Genomic DNA, 22,028 nt, shown 5'->3' on the forward strand with positions numbered 1-22,028 from the left:
CCTGCAGATGCTATAGCAACAAGACCCCTGATACCGCTGGAGAAACCACTCTGAGGATCTGTACATCTCACCGTCTGTTTTCTCACTGAAGGACTGCTCTGAAGGAGGTAGTCCAGCACGTGCTCCAAGGATACCATTCCAAAGGGGCCCAGGAACCTTGCAAAAGTAAATATGATTTGTTCCTTAAAGTAAAACTGAGGGCCAAGTTATGATTTTAACTGTGGCTGTGTAAACCCAAAGTTGTTAGCAGGTTGAAATCTGACTTAATATAATAAATTGTAATCCCAATAACATTAGAGCTATTTACATGATAGCTGCATCTGGCTAAAAGAGGGACTGGTCTGTAAAAAGTCCTATTTTTCAGTGTCACAGAAGGACTCAGATACGAGCTGATTTTGATACATTAAAAGGTCATCAATACTGGGCACGAAAGAGATCCTTAACCTAGCAGAGAAGGACCCTTATCGAGGCAAAACAGGACCTGTTTAAGTGGAAATCAGAAAAAATTCAAACTGGAAAGCATGTGCTTTTAATTACCAAGGTGATAATCAACAGGAACAAGCTCTGCCTCTTCAAAAGTGCCCAAAACAAGAGTAGGTCTGATTTTGTATGCTCCTTTTTAAATGTACAATATTAGACTGTACAAAGGTAAAGCAATTAATAAAAATCTAATTACACGTTTAACATCATAAATGGAGAGATGAGATGGCCTTATAGGCCATTCTGTCCATAAAATCAGTAAAGTTATAAATTTGGTTACTAGCTTTAAGCGCTTAACTCTGGACAACAATGTCACATACCTGTATGTATCCAGGGCAGGAAAACAAACCCAGAAACCTAACAAAACCACACCCAACTACATAAATATACTGTGAGGAGCCTATGAAAGTGTTATGTTATATTCCAAAAACAGTAGCTAAATGATTCCCTCTCAGCATTACTTTCTTTTCCCATTTTTTCTGCTCCCCCCCAAATAAATAAATCAGACAGACGTCTCTGTCATGGTAACCGTGGAGTTACTCGGACAAGCAGTGTCCCAAGGAGAACTGTCTCTGAACAAGATGCCCACTAGATACTCCAAGGAAAGTCATGAAGAAAATAAATACTGAAATATTCTGGTGTTTTAAATCATGTCTCAGTAGCCAATGTCTCTGAAATGGTATATAATCAGCTCACTGGCCTGCACCTTGTAAGAACATATAAAAAAAAAATAGCAGCCTGTAAATTTCTTGATAATAGAAAAAAGATTTTTCTAAAAAGTGTAAATTTGGTCAGCTTGGAAACATCTCTGATTTAACAGAATGCTCTAAATATCATTATCAGAAAGCAAAAGGAAGAAAAGCACATTCCTACTTCTGGGAGCATCAACCTGCGGAAAGTGGATATCCTAATAAGAAAGTGAACATATTAACCGGCTCTGAAACAATGTAACAAGAACTTAATTTTAGGAAGCAGATATGGACTGCACTGTGCATACAAGACACATGAAAGCTTTATTTGGGAATGATAAAAAAACCTACCATGCAAGATAGCAGTCATTTGTGTAATCCTGGGGAAAGGAGAACGCAGTTCAATTCTATGATCAATGAAAGTCTTAAGAACAATCCAATCGATGCCATTCTGCTTGGAAAGGACATCAGGAACTGCTGATGTTCAGGCCCTTCATGTTGCCTCATAGAAACCAGGAAAAGAGAGGGCTGATTTGGCATAGATGCAGCTTCCCCTTGTCTGTCCGTCCCCCCGCTCCCAAATTTTCTAATCCTCTAATCCAATCTTATTCTTCTAATACTAAACTCCCACTGCAGACAGGACTTCCACCACACTGCCTAGGATTTCTTTCATAACCACATCAATATCACTATTAGCAGGTATTTTCTTCCGTTTAAGGTTAAGACACTCAATACAACACCTGGTATTTCTCTTGCTTTAAGAACTTTAAAGAGATATAAATGTATTCTGGTGTTTCATTTCACTTTTTTTTTTTCGTATCTTAGAAACCTCAAGTGTAGTGCCAAGCTGAGGGGTACAGGATATGAAGGAATCCATAGCTCTCCACAAGAGTCAGTAAAAACAGGCAAAAGGAATATTACCGGAAGCTACATCTTGCAGGTAACAGGGGTAACATGAACTTGTAATATAGAAGATAAAAGACATAGAAACTGAGGCCTCAAAATGTAACTGTTCATGGACATTAATATCTTTCAGACTAACAATTCACTGCTGTGAGTAGAGAGATTTTTATTAGCAGTCATACAAAAATCTGAGCCTTGTAATAACGGCCCTAGCTGGTGGTGGTATAGAGCCATCCCTTCAGACAGCGTGGGGAGATTGAAAAACATCCACTCTGATGGACAGACCCCTACGCATCTCGCTTTGGCTGCTTGCACCCTGTTGATAAGCACAGTTTTGTAGATGATGCTGGGGAGGGCTGGCTCACAGTCCCTGCTCATAGCTCATTAGGTTCCTCCCGGACTTGAGAAAACTGCACTTCATAGAGCTGACAGACTAATGGCTAATGCACTCGCCCATCCATACTTTATTGAATCCATGCTCTTAACGCATTGCTCCACCTTTTCCAAAACAAGAGCGAGCTTGCAGCATCAACAGTGCACTGCGTTGTGGCTTATGACAGGGCTGAGCCAAGAAATTAAGGTAGCACAGATGCTGGAGAAAATCAGCTGCTGTGCAAAAGTTAAACAAGTCTTCAGGTATTGTATTTATTCCGAGCACTTACCTAAAATGTGGGTACTTTTTGCATATAAATAATACAAGACTTACCGCCCCATGTTAGCCATCATCTTACTATCATTTCTCTTTCAATTATGAAAAGTCAGTTTCTGCCATCCTGCGTATTTTGTGGGGGTTCCTGTTGAGTAAGAGTTCGCAAAGTATGACTAAGAGTGACTGAATCCATCCCTAAAGCAGCATTTTATTTTAATGCGATTTTTCTTCTTGGTGAATTCTAGCAGAAGAACTGGACTAGTTACTTAACCAAAGCAGGGCATGAGTGTGTAACTTCATTCATAAGACATTTCAAAATCATATAATGGACAATGCACATATTTGGTTTTATTTCCACCCCCTCCAACTCATTTTTCAAGAATAATGGGAGGAAGAAGTCTTGGTCATACTGAAGTCAATGACTGAATTTGTAGAGCTAGGATTCTATCTCACATATTGCACTCTGTATAAGATACAGGAAAACAACACCTGTCTTCAGACTGTCATCGGAAGACATCAGCAAAGCCCCCCAAACCTTCAGAGTGTCATCATATATTTTAAGATAATATGAAGCTGTTAGGTTTAGAGGAAATGTTTGGGTGAGGGACTGGAGAAGAGAAAGGGCTTCATAGTAACAACACTGGCTGTTGTAGAAAACTGTTCTGTCATCAGTCCAAGCCTTTCAGCAAAACTCAGACTTGGCTCTAATATTTAAAAATGTGATAACTGTAAAACTACATCAAAGTAGTTTTAAAGCAATCTCAAGTTCTGTATTTTGGACATTAGGAGTTTGGAGCGAATTGCAGACTTTAAGGTATTAGTGACTGATCCGATAGTGACTTTGAATTGCAAGACAAAGAAATTCTTCCAGCAGAAGATAACACAGTGAAATTTAATATATACAGTGGAACAGAAATTCTGAATTAAAAACAGAAGTATGCTGCTATTTACAATGAAAACACTAGTATGATTTCAAACTATTCTGGGGTTTTCATATACTGGCATCCTACTGTACTGCCCATTTTTGTCTCTTCTTTTCAGGCATTTAACATTTGTATCAGAAGGCGGTTTATATATCTTAACAGCTCACTGCATTACTTAAAGATCAGCCTGAAGAGACAAATACAGAATACAATAACAAAACAGAGGCTGCACTTCTTTCTTAGCTTTAAGCCAAAGAACTGCTTAAATAGACTCGTTGGTTAAGTATGAGATCACTCCCATCTCTAAATGAAGCACGCTAAAGCCAAAGTTTAAAAAAACCCTCTTCATCAACTTTTGTTGTAATATTAATAGTTCTTAATACCACATCAGCATCCTTAAACTCCAGGCAAGATTCTGTCCACTGAGCTGGGAGCTGTACTAAAGTTTTCAAAAGAGTCAAGGCCTAGATCTCCTAGTGCTCTGCTCCCCCAGTTACTGCGGGAGGGTTCACGAGCATTCAGCATTCACCGCTTCCCTCTGCGACATTCCTCGATGGACTTTCCAGAAAGCACCCATCAATGTTGAGGCTGACTGAAAATCTCTCCACTCTTTTTGGTGCTTAAATTTAAAACCAAATGCTTCTAAAAATCTAGCCTTCATCTACAGAGTGAAGAAATACAATCTCTACGTAGATATATTAATGCAATTTTGTTATCTTAAAAGAAAGGAAAAAAAAAATCAACCAAGATAAGAACAGTTCATGCCTCACATATTCATTAAACATTATATGCTTCCATGTTTGATTTTCATTATGTGGAAACAAAAGAGATTTTAATTAAAAAGAAGGCGGCTACCATAAGCCAAAATTGGAAAACAAAAAGCCTTAAGCAGTTCTTTCGAGGACTTCACAATGTCTGACAATTTCAATCTATCAGGTATCTTTCTGCCCATTGAGATCATGATTAGCCAGTAAACTTGCCCTTTCAATTCACTCAAAGCTGCTACTTCAATCTATTCCATCTGTGCTGTCTCAACCTTTCATTTCCAATAGGTTCAGACTAATTCAGAGCAGCCAGGGAGGCTGACAACATCTACCTTTCTTTCACATCCTCAGGGCTACATGCTGACATCTTAAAAAGAATTTAGAAATAAATATAATACCACTTCTTTCCCACAACAAAATCATTTATTTAAGTTCCATTAAGGAAGCACACAGGTATAATTAGGAATTGGTCCGTGACTCAAACAGCTATTTGCCCCCATGCTGGTCTAACCATTCCACTGTAATAAAATAAAAGACTCCTGGGAGCTCACAGACTTTGACCTAAAAGCTGGATGCCTTAAGAATCACGATGGACATCATTTTTAAAAAAATGGTAAGTCTGATGCAGATTAGTAAGCACTTGTAACAGTCCTTGCAGCTCGATACACACAAACTAATAGCAGTGGTACTCGTGACAGATTTACAATTCCCAGATGGCATTTGTCTACTAGTATGTGCCTTCTGGCGGTGGAAGAGAAAACGGGGGTCGGAAACAGGAAGCCTAGGCAAGATATGATGAGCCATTAAGACTTACCAATTTAGTCACAGCACTAGTTCATAAGGAAAGAAAAAAACCAAGTGACTAAGAACTGGGAGCTGCCTGGGTGATAGGCAGATGCGAGAGATCTCATACAATAGTAGTCTGTGATGCTTAGTACGGATCTGAAAGCCAAAGAGAAAATGCTAGGCTGGCCCAGATCCATGATTATGAAAGAGGGGGATGCTCAGCTTTTTGGAAACGGTTGCAATAGCAGCTATTGGTGATGGCTGAAAATGACCACGGCTATGCGACTGGGGCAAGGAAATAAAATCCAAATTTCTCCCTGGAAACTCCTGTGTCTTACATCTTCATTACCACACTTGCAGCCTCTACCATCACTGCTACAGATTTCAGCTACTCACAATTAGTTTGGCTGGATTAAGAATATAAAGAAGTTTCCAAAAATCTTTAAAACACACTCATCAAAATGCTCAGCATACAGATAAGTAGCGTCCACTTCAGGTTGGAGTGTTATAGCTGAATCCAAAAGTATAAAGTATAGCGATCACCACATTATCAACAACAGGGGGACGCCTTCCCTCCCCTTCAAAAATTTCAACCAAGCCGTGAAAAGGAATTTACTGAGGGAGGACTGAGACTCATAGTATTTGTTACATAAAATTATCATATCTTTGTCTAACTTGCATGGCTTTACCTTGGTCATCATTAAATATTACTATTATTCTTTTATTTTAAAAGTGTTGCTGTTTTGTAGATGGAATGGGATATTACTTTGGTAAGTCTTACCAGCTGAAAATGGCACTTACAAATATATCAAGTGATCACTGTCAAACTTTTTTCCATTTTGACTGGTTTCCATACCATTCCATAAGCTAGAAATCAGATGTTGTTCAATAATCATGACTTTTTCTACAAGGGCAGGAGAATGAAAAGGCCTGGGACCAGATTACTGGAGGTGTAGTTTGGTATTACAAAAAGAAAGTGTAATTGCAGGCTACTGAGGCACACACTCCTCAGACCTTCTTCATCTCAGATCTGGTGAGCACATGGCCTCAGGGTGAGATTATTCACAGTCCTATATTTGTTGGAAAGTGTTTCTTTTTGGTGGGTTAGTTTTCCATCAGATCAGGGAGCTGCACCACCTCAATACGCAACTGCGGTATTGGGCGTCTGAAAAAAAACCCTTAACCTATATAAATGAGAAAAAAAGATTACTTTTCAGCTGGGCCAGTCAGCTCTCTGCATGGTTCATTACTCAACTGCATAAATGCCAATGCCATACAAGAGAGAGAGATTGCAGCAGCCCCAGCTGAGGCTGACAGCCTGCTGAGGAGCCATACCATCCATGCTCATTTTCAGATCCGATGCAGCCTAGTAAAGAATAATTACAAATTTTCTTCCAACTGCTTACAGCCTAGATTTAAGTGAACAAAATTCAACGCCCAAAATACAGGAAAGCACCGCTGTTCAACAACTGTGCTAGCACTGTCCCTGCAAAATACATCTTTTTAATTTCCAGGAAAGGTTTGTCATAACCATTGTCCACAGCCAAGTCATAAAAATCCTGCACATTTCTCCTGTAAAACTAGACCTTGACTCCAAAGACTTATTGTTCCTTGCTGTGTTTTCACAGCACTTAGCACACTTTTCATTGCAATATGAAATACTATGTCATTTCATTATTTCTTTCTCTTAAGTTGCATGGTATCTATAGTACCACATAATGTGTCATTTCTCTGTTACCAGACATTTGATGACTACTTGTCCAGGGCAGAAGGCAAGTTCTATTGCAAGAGCTGTGCAATCTACTTCAATTGAGAAGGAAACAAAAAGATTTTCAATATCATCTTTTGCCAGCAGGTCAAGGAAGGACACTGAGGGCATTCGCGAAGTGTGAGAGCTCCCTTATGCAAAGGAAAGAATGCTGAGAAAACCCCTTTACCACTGGAAAAAGAGGTGAGAATTAAGAAGCTTGCACAAATTAGAAAATATTTTACTGCAAAAACAAAAGGAGTTATTTTCAACCACCAAATATAAAGAAGTAACTGAGCATCAGTTACTTTAGTTTTCCTTTCAGGTGGTGAAATAAAGTACAAACCATTTCACATGAGATTATTATGAAAACAAGCAAAAATCTGTCTTGGCTGTTTGTGACTTGAATTTATCATAGGCGAAATTAAGACCTATCTATTCCATGAAAAATTATGATAGTCCAATATTTGTTTTAGTCTGAAAGTAATGTTAAAATTTCGGTTGTCCCCCACCAAGGATGTTCCACTGATTTGAAAATTCCAGAGCGTTTCACTTGTTTTGCTGAACAGAGCAAATCTTTTCCAGTTTTTCAGTATTAGACTGCATGGTAGACGCCCGATTCCCTGTTCCCCTGTATCAGCTAAGTTCTTTGGCCAGAATATATCTGCAGGAAGCACGCACGGTGATTTTGGGAACCACCTCAGAAAAACAGCTCTGACCCCTGGCCATTTTGTGTAGAAGGGATTGTGTCCTCTTAGTTCAAACTGCTTTAACTAATGTGAGGGCAATTTTGCAGTTTGGTAGGATACCAGTTCTTTAGGATAAGGTCAAATATACGTGTAACTTGCCCCTGGGCTATGGTGTAGGCATGCCTGAGGGAATCTGAGGACATTAGACCTCCTGGGACCGTTCTGGCGACGGGCATTGTCTGTGCACATACTATCTGCCTGAAGCAGGTCACAGAGCACAGGAAGCAGATAGTCGGATTTTCTTTATTATGCGGTCTTTACAATCCCATTCTTCACTATCGGTTCTTACTCTGTAGAGTAGTAGCACAGAACAGAATACAGAGTTTGACCTATAGTTCTTCTTCTTGTCTTCCAACTTTAATAAACTTCTTCTTGCTTGCCCTCAATCTTAATTTCCTGGGCTCCCAGCCTAGGTTTCCAATTATCTTCTAATAACTCCTACAGGTCAGTACTACAAGTTCAATGTCATTTCAAAATCTAAGATTATACAGGCTGTTTTCCTCCATGATTCCTTCTGTTCATCTCAGCGCTAAAAACAAGGCTTGACTTGCAATTGGAAGGAAAACAGTAATGGCACTGACCTATAATTAAGGAGACAAGAGAAAGTGCAAGACCTATGGAGGAATTCACTTAGTGAGCATCTGAGAGAAACATTTATTCAGTCATTGGAGAAGAAAATGAAGAGGTACTGGAAAGCAGCATTTGCAAAGGCCCAGTCAGATTTAGACCAGGATGAATACAATAGATCAGCTATTCTTAAGACAGATGTCAAAGAAGCATAAAACATAACTGAAACTGCTATAATAATTCCATAGGCTCCAGATGAGTTTTTGGTAGTGCCTGTCTGTCAGAAGACAATAAAACAGGCATGAGAATGTATAGTTTCTTTGACAAATTGATCAAGCTGGCAGCAAACATCTGCAACAAGTCAAAGACCATACCCAAGAGGCTGAGGGAATGGTACAGTGTCACCACAGATATGAAGACTAGGATGGCTGCTATTCTCAGGTTGAAAACACAAATGAGAATGTACTTATCAGGAAAAAAATGATGGGCTTTAGCACTCCACAGTATGAACAGAAACACTAGAAAAGTCCTGTTACACCAAATAACATCCTGCAATGCTCTCTTTGCATTTTGGGGGGGGATTTTTCTTTGTCCCTTGATCTTCACTGTGTCCCAACAACCTTCCAGAGAGAAGCTGTAGGCCATAAAGACTTCAGGTTTGACAGAGAAAATTACCTGAGAGATTATCCGATGACCTACTGCAACAGCTAAAATCATCCGAGGTCTGTGAATGCTCCCCGCCGCACCTAAAGGCAGTTACTATCAGGACATCTCTGAGAGGGATCTTCAGTTTTGAATTCACTGTTCCTGATTTAGACTGCCAAAGCCCAGATTTGTTAGCACTGCAAATATGCTGCCAAATTCATCGTTCTTTTCTGAGGCTGCTGAAAACAGAACAGTTGAAAAGAATCCCTTCACAAACCATCCTTTTTATTATTATTGATGCAATTTGATTATTTGATGAGAAGCTATAATGCATATGAAGACATTCTAAACATCAAGACTATAAATACCATAACAAAGGTCTGCTATATATAGTATTCTCCACTTACAAACATTTCTCTTTTTTCAGGGTCTGATCCAAAACGCATGCATAATTCTGATAGGAATAGATGAAAGGATGAAAGGAGCATATGACTGCATAGAAATAGAAAGAAAACAAACAAATAAATGCTTCAACAGTGATTATTGTACCATTACTCTGATCTATTGCTACTTGGATAAAAAGTCTAAATAAAAAGGCAAGAAAAGACACAGCTGATGCTGATATATGTATTTTAAACTACTGCAGCAGAAACAGCAGGAAACATTTACAGCAATATCCAAAGTTATGATAGGACAAAGGGGAAAAAAAAGGTAACAGCAGCAGCAAACAACTGCATAAGGATCACAGATCTTAGGCATTTACCTTAGTTAGCATTTCATCCATTACACAAATGAAGCATTGACAAAAGCAAAGAGAAAGGAGCACTGAGATACCACTCAAAATATCAGCCTGCTGGATGGCATTTGGGAAATACCATTTTAATTCTCAAGGGCATTCGTAGTGATATTTACTTTAGATTTTTTCTAACCTGAAATTGGAACCATTAAATTCAGTCTGAATTCTGGACCTCGGGAAGCTGCTTGATTTCAAAAGACAGCAAGGCCAAAGAAATCCACAAGGACACAAACATGAGGACGTAAAGGGAACCTGCACTTGGATGCAGTATTGCTAAGATGATCCACAAGCTTTCAACCAAACTAGCCAGAAAATGTAAAATACCCTGCAAACAGCAAAGATTCACACAATTTGAAAACTTCATATGCACAGCTCTGCTGTTGACCATTTATTAAATGATGATGGAACCGTCTGTTTCTTCAGCTGCAAAGAAAGGATCTTGCCAATTTTCTCACAAATGGTATCACCATGTGCATATTCCACAGGTTAAAAATGCTAAATGTCTTTATTGCACAAAAGGTTCCAAAGCTAATGACTGTTGTGAATGGTTCTTTTATATGAAGGCATTGCACATCTCGGAATATACTGAAAAGCCGCCTTAGCCTCGTGGTCTATTCACTCAAAATGTCACAGTCGCACAGAAGATTGTTTTCCTTGGGGACCTCAGCAACAGTTATTCTCGAGTAAATGGGCAGCTAGAAATAGAGGGTCAAATATCTTGTACTGGCTCCCCACACAGAGCTACAAACCAGGACTCGTGCTGTATGGGGCAGAGAGAAGACAAAAGAAACCCTTCAGATGGAAACCTTAATCTCGGCTGGAGGTCAAACTCCATGTAATTTAGAAAACAAGAACTTAAAGACTAAAGAATAGGATTGTGTCTGATTCTCTGTGTGTTCTTATGAAGTCAGTTCAGAAGAACCCATTTATTTTGACTGCTTCAATTTTCACGTCCCATCAATAGCAGAAGAGACTAGCCAACAGTTTCTTTCACCAGTCCATCTCATCACCACCGCTACCCACTATGTTTGCAACTTGCTGACGTGAAGGAGCTTAAAATAAACGCCAAAGACTTGAAGGGGCAGAGAAGGAATGCAATATTTCGAAGATCTGTACCATCTGCCAAAAAAACATTTTTTCTTCATAAGTGGTTTGTTGCATTATTAATACAGATATTCAAAATCCTTTCTTTAATAGTTTAGTAACATGGATTATAACAGAAAAAAATATAAAAACATCTCTATGACATCTTTTTATAAGAAGCTTTTTACGCTCCCTTTATCATGTTGCTGTTTGAAAAGGTTTTGATAGCTTATTAATTGTAACATCATGGGATGGGATCTGCTTAAGGTCTTAGAATTTCTTAATTAAACAGATGCTGTCATTATATCTCCCCCCCCCCCCCCCCCTTACCTTACTCTTCTTTTCTATTCTTGGAGGCCTCCGAGTTGTTCATGTTGTCCAGCAATCAGGACAATCAGAATGCCACATTCCAATTTCTAACTCGGCCACTAGCAATTAATTATTTTAATGTGGTAAAATGTACATTCTCACCTGAGAAGAGGGCCAGATGCTATATAAACAGCAAATAAAACAGGTACTGCTCTGACCAACTTGTATTCTGAGTAGACAAGACAGTTTAAAAGGGAAAGCAAAGAACTGAAGTGATTTTTGCAAAGGTTACAGAAAGCCAATGGGTGGCCTGACTGCTAAAGCACCATTGTGAACCACTACATTCCCCAGCTTTCATAAGGAGAACTCCAACAAGGTAAAATGATTGCACTTCTGTAAAAGGATAATAATACCTGACTAAAAAATGGGACAGGAAATAATGCTTTACAAGGTCATTTAAAAAAATAAACTAGTACTATTAGAAGACTATTCCAAGCTATCAGTCACCTTCCTATTTTAAAGTCTACCAAATAGAGATATTGCTGCCTCTGCAAAATATCAGACAGTATGCAATCCTCAAATTTTTTTTGAGAAGCCAATGTTCATGGATAGCTTTTCTACAGAGATTTTGTTTATTTTGAAAAATACAGAGCATGCTGTCAGGGCTGTAGTACAGGCTGGCTCAGTGGAAACCCATTAAAACCACTTTACTGGGCAGATGGTGTCAAAGAGTCAGAAGTATATAACAGAATCCTACTGTGCGCAAGTGTTCAGTATGCAAGAAATCATCTCTTATCAGACAACTGCTGCAGGGGACACAGTCAACCACAAAGGAGAGAGCAGAGCACAGCTAAAGTCATGATAGCCTTACAACTGTTTGCCCAATAATATGGAAAAGGATATGGAATAAGAACCTTAACTGATAAATCCCAAATAGACAAGGAAAGATCTATGGAGAGCATTGGATCAAGCTTGGAAAAGCAGGACATTGCTTTTATTGTTGTTCACTGAAGGTGGTACTACTCTTTGTCATTAAGAGGGATACCACAACTCAGATAAAGTAAGATTTGAGAAGTGTCCATTAAATTTTGGATCCCCATCTTTTCATACCCTGATTTACAGGATTGCTGAGCACTTGGCATTTCAGTGGGATTTCTAAGAATGGGTACAAAGAAACTCATTAGAGACATCTAGAAATAGCGGCCTTGTCACTACAGTCTAGAAGATGACAAATTTCAATCAGGCATATATCGGATGTGCACTAGCACACCAATAGATTATAAGACTCCTTTTGCGTATGTTCCTTTTCCATTCTCTTCTACAGAAGGTAGGCCAAGTTTTTCTAGTGTTTTCATCAGCCTAATTCTGTAGGTGAGCTTAACACGTAACAAAGCAGCCAAATTAAACAGATCCTATGATCTGAGTTAAATAGATCCTAAACAGAACAGACACAGTGAAAATTAGTGTAAATGGGACAGATTAGTGAAAACTCTAAAAGCATTCATCGTATGCTGCTTACAGAGTAACAAAGTGTGGTAATAAACTTGCAGAGTGTGTATGCGCCTCTTTCCTCTGCTGGGCAGAGTCAGGATTGCTCAATTCTGCCCCAAGTCCCATATTGTTGGCCACATAAAGATATCCTTCTTCAGCTCAAGAGGTACAGACTTGTGAACCTGGGCAAACTAGACCCTATTTTTATTTCTGAAAACATGCTAAAGATGACGGGAGGGTAACGGCTGATATATGGTGGTTTTACACATTTATTACACTGGCAACTTCTGTCAGAGCCGAATAGTTCCTTCAACAGTAGCTCAAAACACAATCCATCAAGACCTCCTTCATACCAGGAAAACCTGACAATACACCCTATTTTTCTAAGAGCAATGTAGGAAGTTAAATGTAGGATTCGCCATGCATAGACAAGAAAACTAACTACCCAAAGTGTACTACCAAATTAAAATTAACCAAGCAAGACTGATTACATTAAGAGAGAGATGCAAAACTCTGAAGGATAAGTACAGATACTTCAACTGTAGGCACGTGCAAATCACCCCTATTTTCTTTTCTTGAAGACAAATGGAACGAGTCACCATGGCTCAGTAGAAAATGGAGGATACGATTATGTGCTAACCCAGGATCTTTGATAAGTGAGTGGATCGAAGACTAAGTGGCATTGTTTCCTTTCTTATACTATGGAGTGGATTAATAGTCAGAGACACTATTGGTTCGTTATCCCTGCCAGCTTTGGATTCCTCCTCTTGTACAATGAATTTATACAATGTAGACTGAAGACATAAAATGTACACTTTTAAAAATACAAATAAAAAGCAAGTGATATTGAGGGCCAACAAAATTTAAGGTTCTGAGATCATTTAGCATTAGATGAGACTAAATGCTCTGACCCGGAGGATTTTTCTAGCATGCAAGACATGCAGCCTCATCTGTGTGAATATCTGGACATCCGCCTTGTTCCCCAGCAAGAGGCCTGCAGACTGCCTGCTCAGCAGTCTGCCTATCTTGAAAGCAAATAGATCAAAAAGCATGCTGTCGAGCATCCTGGTTCAGCTGGAGAGGACACTTCTTCTGTTGCTCCTTAGTCTATCTTATAAAGAATAAAGAGTGTGTTGACATCTTTCCACGCTGCTGCTTGGCACACCCATTATTATTACCCCTGCTACTTTTTTCTACATAACTAGCTAACTCATTTATTTTGCTCTTTTTATAGGATCTATGTTATTCAATATCCTTCCCCCTTCTCATGTTTTACAGTCTACATGGTCATTTTTACATGTGGTTTTATTTTGCTTGCTCTAGCTTCAAAACTGCAAACTAATGAGGCCCATTGCATTCCACCAAGGAGTAGAAGAGCTATTAAGATTAAAAGACACCATTAGCAGAAAAGCAAATTAGTATAAAATGGCATTGACTAAATTAAGGCTGGAAAATGGTTATTAACCATTCCAATAGCAAACTTCTGGAACACCTTATCCAAACCATCTTACACATCATTGTGACAAAAGTCTTTATTTATAAATAAACCCCCAAATAACTAAACAAACCAAATCAATTCAAAGTCACTTTAAAAACAGAGCTAGATGGGCCTGTGAGAAGGTGAAGTGACTATAGGAGGAGTACTTAAAAGGGGCCTATAGGAAGGATGGGGACAATCTTTTTATCAAGGCTTGTTGTGACAGGACAAGGAATAATAGATTTAAAATAAAGAAGAATAGATTTAGACTGGATATAAGGAAGAAATTTTTCACAATTGGGGTGATGAAGCACTGGAAGGGGTTGCCCAGAGAGGCAGTGGAGGCCCCATCCCTGGGAACATCCCAGGCCAGGTTGGACGGGGCTCTGAGCACCCTGCTCTGGTTAAAGCTGTCCCTGCTCGCTGCAGGGGTTGGGCTGGATGGGCTCTAAAGGGCCCTTCCAACCCAAAGCATTCAATGATTCTAAGAGGCCTTCTATTTTGTAAGTATGGGGAAATGTGGCATCAGCATAGATGCATCCATTACCAACCATTTCTACATGGTCTGTACAAGAAACAAAAATGTGTGCATTTTGCTGAGCAACTTTCAGGGAGACAATTGTTTGCAACACAGAAAACTCCCTCCAGAAACTCTTCTGGAAATCTTAGTTTAAAAAAAAAAAAAAAAAAAAAAAAAAAAGCCACCCACAAAAAAAGACTGAGGGTGTAAGAACAAACAAACATCCTCTGTGAGTACAGTGGAAGCCTTTTGGAAAGTTAATTGACCCTACAGTGCAGATGCCGTTAAGTGACTGGCAGACTACTCCTACGTTGCTTCACTGAACCACTACTCAATGTTGATTTAAGTGAACCTATGCTGCAGTGGATTAGAAACACTCACACCATCAGTGATTGTGTCTGAAGTACTGAGGCAATACCAAACAGTACAGAGAAATACTTTAAATTACTACAGTTAGTCTCACTACAGTGTTTTTTCTCAACCCTTTTAAGGACAAGAGCCATTTAAGTTTTTGAAAGAGATCCAGACCATCTTACGCAGTATTGTCACAAAGGTCTTTGTTTACAACCAAACGCAAATTGGAATGTACTCTGAAAGCGTCCTTGTTACTTCTATTTCCTCCCCTTCTTTTTTTCTAGCTTGCATGCATAAGGTTTCTGGCACTGGCTTCACAGCGCCGCTCAGATGTTCTATGAATCACCAGTGGTGTGTGGGCCACAGGCTGAAAGATACCACTCCAGAAAACTCTGTCTACACTCTGAATTAAAGCCTACTAAAGGTAAGGAAAGCCCATATACTGACCGTAATGGGCTCTGGATCACACCCATTGTGAATGAATAGATAGTTATAACATCTTATATCGCAGAGCTGGAAGCTATATCATCCTCCAGGTCCAGTTTAAGTCACAGTACTAAAGCAGAAAGTGGAAGCTTGCATAGATACTACATAGGTTATACCTCTTTGGAGGATGAAGACTTTCAATCCATTAGCTCTGTGGGGCCATCAGACTAACACCTTACACTGGAATTCAGTCTATTCAATAAAAGAAGAATGCAAGGACAAGAAGAAGTCAATCCTCATTCTACAGTTAATCTTCCCCCCCTGGAGAAAGGTGAAGTAGCCCAACATCCTCAAATATGTACTTTAAATCTGCTCATAACAATTAGTGTTATCTAAATGTCTCTGAACTATTTAAAATTCACTTCATTTTGAACTGCCATTAATAATGCAGCAGGCAATATTATAAAGACTGTTGAAAATCAAATAGTTTAATGTAACACTTTATAAACCAAACCCGCGATGAATCTCAGCTGCCTTTTCAGCTTCTCGGCAATCAATCTGTCTGGAGTCATGTTTACGTATCCTAGGACCCGTGATAGACTGCCACTAGACTTGGCATCCACAACAACCTCAGGAGGTTGATTTTATGTGAATGCAGCATGAAAAATCAGATTATCTTTTGATTCTCTCTTTTATTAAATAAAACTGATCTTTATTGAATAAAGCTGCTTTTATTAATATCTAAAACATTGGTTGGTGTCACAGAGCCTGCCAGTCCTATGGAACTAATAAAAGAAAAGGCAGAAGTAAAAAATGAGAACATTACAGGGAAATATTAGAAACCAAATCACATTAAGCCAGTATTGCAGCTGGCAAATAAAACATGGGTCTAGCTGTAGAATTATTTAGTTTAGTCTGAATTTATTATTTTTACTGAAAGAAAAGAAATCAGAATGGGGCTTCTCCCAGAAGTACACTGTGGCAAGAAACACATTAAGAGCAAAAAAGTGCAACTTAGTTTCCCCCTTCCCTTGTACAATGTCTCAAACGACTAAGTTCAATGGAGCTGGGACACAGTACAAAACCTTTGGTTTTATGGGGACAGCTTGAGCCTTAAGCTAGAAAGATTCCCTTCGTCTTTTGCGTTTTTAAGAAAACTTTTTGGGTTTCTACACAAAGACAAAGCTTACAAGAAAAACTCCTACTGACCAAACTCGTACTTTACGCTCATCTAAGTAGTGGTCACCTGAAATCAGCAAGCAGTGAATTTTCTATCCTTACCAACTGCACAGCTAGAGCAACAGATGCCTACGATGAGTCTGTCCACAAGTAATATCAGCACTTACTTTGAAAAAAAGAGGATGTCCCTCTTCTATCATCACAACCAAAATCTGCCAACATGAACTGAAATTCCACTCTGAACTCCTGTCTAGTCACCCCCAGGGAGGAGGGGGGAAAAAAAGAATATATCTCTTAAATCACATAAAATAATCTTCAATTTTAGTCCCCTATACAGCACTAGTTTCATTAATAATATACTACCAGCGTTCCAGAGTAATGAACCCCAAAGTAAGTAGTGCTGAAACGCAGGTTGTCGCACTCCTCATCTTTTCATTTTCCATGTTTCTACTCATATTAAGTCCATTAAGTCCAATGTCAGTGGAAGGCCTGCACATAAAGATCTTCAGAAATGGCTCACAGCCTTCTGGAAGACGGAACACCATTAACAAGCTCAGCTGTGTAGTTCTTTGTACACCAGTACCGCCACTGAAGCCAGTGGATGCACAAGTGAGATTAAAGTGAAGGGAAGTGGCTCCCTATGCACCTACAATTCACAAAGATATAATCCACTGAAATCATCAGTGAAGTATTTCAGCAATGTGGACAGAATGGCATATTCTGATACTAAGTATCAACATGGAAGCAGTAAAATTGCTTAGAGAAAGCCAAAGATAGTTTGTCTGTAATGAGACAAAAACCCTACAGTATAAGATTCAATGGAAACCAAGAGGGTTCAAAGAATACCATAACATGTATAATTCCAAAGAATACCATAACATGTATAATTCCAAAGAATACCATAACATGTATAATTCCAAAGGAAACAGAGGCAATTTAAATCCAAATACCCAGATACTTCTCTCCTACGATGTAACCAAAACTAAATGTTGGGGGGGTTGGTTTCCGGGAGATTTCCCGCACACACGCTTTGCTAGAACGGGAGACTGGCATCACTGCAAATGTACTGTCCACATCTCCGGCCTACGGAGGGGTATGCAAGGTAATCCCGCCTGATACAGTTGCCAAGCCTCCACAATTATAAAAACTGAGAGAAAAAGAAAATCAAACCAGCAGCTATGTGGCCTGAGATCTCATTAGGAAGCAACTTGAGGGAAGACTTCAGCCCAGGATGACAGAGAAGAACATGGAATGCTCAGCAGAATGCAGGCAGAAAAAGTCACTAAAACATTCACTTTTTTTGTTACTATCAACCTAGACCTGATATTTAAAATTAATTAGCCAGATTTTTTTTATCTGACAACAAATATTCATAATGTAAAAGGCTTCTCAATCTTAAGTCTCATGATGTGCATCCTAAAATTGTTTAGTGTCTCAGTTCATTACAGACTCAAGCCAAGCATGGAACCTGGTGTTCAAGTAAAGTATTAAAGTTTTTATTCTACTCCAATGAAGCTAATGAGAGGTTTTGCCCTTAAACAAAGGAACAAAATGCCCGCATTATTGCGCCTGTGGTATTAGTCTGTGTTTTCATTAACGTCAGCTGGGCTTGGTTATTTTTTAATTGAAGATTTCTGAAGAATTTTTTTTCATAGTTGATGCCAAATAGCAAAATGCCCAACTGACTGAGGGTAAGCATTGGCTCCCTAGGACTGACTCAAGAAAACTCCTAGCTGAAGACAAAGCTGTGAAATGCAACTGCCCCCATAACTAGAGTTACATAGCCATAACCTCTGCCCTTTGCCTATATATATATATATATCTGTACACACGCACACATAGAGAGACTGTCAATATATTAAAATACATGGATTATATCATCAATGACAAATTGTTCTGATAAGAACATGAAGCTCATTATTGAAAACAACATTTCATTTCTCAGGCTGGAGCTATTTTCTGCATTTACAAGATAAAAGCAAAGCAAAACCGCAATTGTATTCTCAAGTCTTCAACATTATTACCCGAAAGATTTGGAAACTGTGCAGTAAAAAGGTGTGTTGCCATGGTTCTGAGTAATCAGCAACAGACCTATACACAATAGACAGCTGATTGCTGTTGCATGTTAAAAGATTTTTTTCTCTCTTCAGGAAAACTTTGTCATCATGTCATAAATGAGAGAGTTTTTCTATTAGCAACAGAAAGGCATCAAAGAAACATGCCCTGTAGTAGTAATCAAGTCTGATCAGTTTTTTGGGGTTTCATCTTCTTACGGGGTGGGGGGGGAATCAAGCTTTTACATTGCCAAGTTTATACTGTAAATCTCTGGAACACTCTGGTCTTTTCCGAGTGTACTAAGGCATCGTAGTACAGATGGAGTCTGTAACCAAGTATGGAAATAGACAACTACATTAAAGATAGATATCTGTATTACTAAACAGCAAAGACTCCCAGCAATCACGCAGCAGTATATTGGATGTCTGAAGTGCAAAATAAATAGCACAGGGAATACCAGTAATTCTAATGGGATCTTGTGTATCTGGTTTCAAGACATATCAGATTTAATGAGGCTTAACAATCACAATACATAGAGAAAGTCTCACTTGTCAGTTTTTGTAGCATTTTTTTTCCACCTAAGAGACCTCCTTTCCAAGTCCAATTTTCTGCCTGTGTTTCTCTTTCAAAGGAGATGTTAAGTAACATTTAAGAATAAAATCATATATTAATGTTATAATTGCTGAGCTGGCAATAAAACACTCTACTCGGTAGGACTGAAATGCCACTTATACTCCAATCTTGGAATAAGCTGCAATCTCAGTCAGACACTACGTTAATGCAGCGCTAAGGCTGCAAACTGAAACACACCAAAAAACAGGAGGTGAAAACATTAATATTCTTACTGCACTGTTAGCCTATCCAAAGTACTGATACTGCTTATAATAAAATACATATTTACAACCTAGCTGGGAAATCAAAAGCTAGGGGTGAATGAATGTGAATGAAGCAATCTTTTGAAAAGACTCAGGCTTCCAATCCCTGCTGCTAATGCATTTCCAATTGCAACTTTAAAACTCTACTTATGTAGGCACTGCGTTTAGGCAACGTTTGAGGAGAGTTATAATTTTGTTCCTTTCTTTCTCGACCTGTTTTAAGGAAAAAAGGAGGAGAAGTGAATTTGATACAGGGAACCACCACAGAAATACCTAGCTGTGTACTTTGCCTCCTACCAGTAAGTTCAGTTCTGGGTACAAAGTAATTAGTAAAAATAACTCACTTATGAAAAAAGAAAAGTGCTGATATCTGGGAGTGTAAAGAGGTGTTAAAAATAACTAATACCTTCTTTAAACAGCGATGTTTATAAGCAGAACTCTTTATCAGTATGTTTGCAAACCCACAATTAAATGCATATGCTTTATGCCTCTCTGAAGACTAACCACGTGTGAACTTTAATTTTGTTTTCCTGCCAATATATAGCTGTTGATGCACAAACTCTTCTCAGTAGAAAGATGTGTTTCTCCTCATTTATATTCCACAGGAACGCTCAGAATCATCTAAATTAAGTACTGCAAAAATGCCTTCACCTTTTGGCTGGGGCCATGGATGAAGACTGAAGTTCAAAGGAGGATTTAAATGCACGCAGAACCGTGTGCATTGCCTACATGCTGGTTTTCCGATTCTTGCTGTAAACGCACTCGAGGGCAGCAACAAGAAGATGCCGCGGAGCCGTCTGAAGTCATGCTGTCGGGACATTCAAACTCTATTCAGCATGCAGAGTATCAGACACCTGGTTCAGGCTCCCATCACAGCTTTTAAACATTTCAGCAAGCGCATATTCCTCTGGTCCAGGAAAACATTGCCAGCCAGCCTGAGATAGAGGATTTTTAATTTGCAAAATTACATAGAAGATAACGGTGGGGCGGCTAACTCCAATAGCCTGTAGCCCTGAAGATTTCACATTTACAGATAACAAACCCTTCGCAATCCAAAGCTGGCTGGATACCAGCTCAGCTCACCACCAGCATCTACTACACGATCAAAAGTATAACAGGCAGGAAACAAATGGTTCAGTAAACGGGTAGACTGTCACAGTCCACCAAGAAAAAATCCTGCCGCTCGGGATTTCCCATCACGGTATCTTTGTTTTTGGCTAGCACATGACTCCCCCAAGTCTTTCCGTCATGAATTGCGGGTATCAACATTCAAGGCATCGCAAAGAGAGGGGAGAGAGGCTGCGTATGCAAAACAAACAAGAAACAAGATGCAGGGAAACAGACGGAAGAGATGGAGCCTTACCTTTGGAAAAAACTGCTGCCAGGCTCAAGAGGAGAGGTGACAACAGATGCCCCATATTGCTAATCCCAGAAGTGCACATCCTAGGGTCTGTGGAGAAGTTAGGGCTCAGTTTCACACACTTTGCAGTCAAAATAAAAACCGGTCAGCTGGAGAGGCTGCATTTTCAGAAAAGGTCAGCTGGAGAGCGCAAAAGGCATTTCCTTCGGAGAGAGGACTTAGTTCTTTAGCTTTAACCCTCCCCTCTCCTCCCTCCTTTCTTCAAAGCAGATGATGCTGCGAAAGAACACCCCCCCCTCCTCTCCATAAACAAACAGGAAGCAGTTCTGGGTAAAATCTCAGTCCCGAGCCTCGGGTGCCTGAGGCAGGCAGGCAGCCCCCCCCCAGCCCCCCGCCCCCCCCGCCGCAGGGCAGGGGCTGCGGGGCTCGGCTCGGCGCACCCCGCCTCCGCCCGCAGCACCAAAGTTTTCCTTTAGGTGATGCTGATCAGCCCAGAATCAGCCCAGAAATCATCCAGACCCGGAGGCAGGGGGGTTGGTGTTGCGCTCACGCTTTCTATTTTTTTTTTTTTTTTTTTTTAAGTTCTCAATTTCCTCCCGGACTGGCGAGACTTTGTGCAGGCGGGCGGCGGGGCGAGCGCGGCTCCCCGCAGCAGGGCATGGCCCCGGGCTGCTCACGGCTGCCGGGGCCGGCGGGCGCAGCGGCCGCGGCCGGCGGGGAGCTGCGGCCCCCGCGGGAGCTGCGGGGCCGCAGAGCGGAGCGGAGCCCCGGGCCCGGCCCCCCCGCCCGCCGCCCGCCCCCGGCCCCGGCCCCGGCCCATCCTACGCGCGCCGCGGCTGCTGCGTGCGGAGCGCCGGGGGGCTCAGCCGGGAGGTGTGGCGCACAATCCCAAAAAGAGGAGGGAAACAAACACCTAAATAAGCGCCGGGGCCAAGCCCCGCCTCGCGGCAGGCGGCCCCAATGCCCGGGCAGCGCGGCGCGGAGCGGGGCGGAGCGGGGCTGCCTGGCCCGGCCCCGGCCCCCCGGGGCTGGCAGCGCGGCGGGGGCTCGCCCTCGGAGCGGGGGGGCGGCCCGCGGTGTGCCAGCCCCCCCCCAAAGCCTGCTGCCAGGGCCAGCCCCCCCCAGCGGCCCCCCCAGCCCAGCCGCCCCGGTGGGAAGCGGGGGCGGCAGCCGGGGCCCCCCCGGCCGGGGGGAGGCGGCC

At 40.7% G+C, this 22,028-nt stretch overlaps 1 protein-coding gene across 1 annotated transcript in view; it reads right to left on the reverse strand.

The window, feature by feature from the left end:
• TMEM132D (transmembrane protein 132D) overlaps nucleotides 1-20,909 on the reverse strand; it is a 277,643-nt gene extending 256,734 nt beyond the window's left edge. Inside the window, exon 1 of the mRNA XM_075718639.1 lies at nucleotides 20,831-20,909. Within this exon, the coding sequence (XP_075574754.1) occupies nucleotides 20,831-20,909 (79 nt within the window). The remainder of the gene's footprint in view (nucleotides 1-20,830) is intronic.
• Between the last annotated feature and the right edge of the window lie 1,119 nt (nucleotides 20,910-22,028).

Source organism: Pelecanus crispus, chromosome 11 (assembly GCF_030463565.1).
Source record: "Pelecanus crispus isolate bPelCri1 chromosome 11, bPelCri1.pri, whole genome shotgun sequence".
NCBI lineage: Eukaryota > Metazoa > Chordata > Aves > Pelecaniformes > Pelecanidae > Pelecanus > Pelecanus crispus.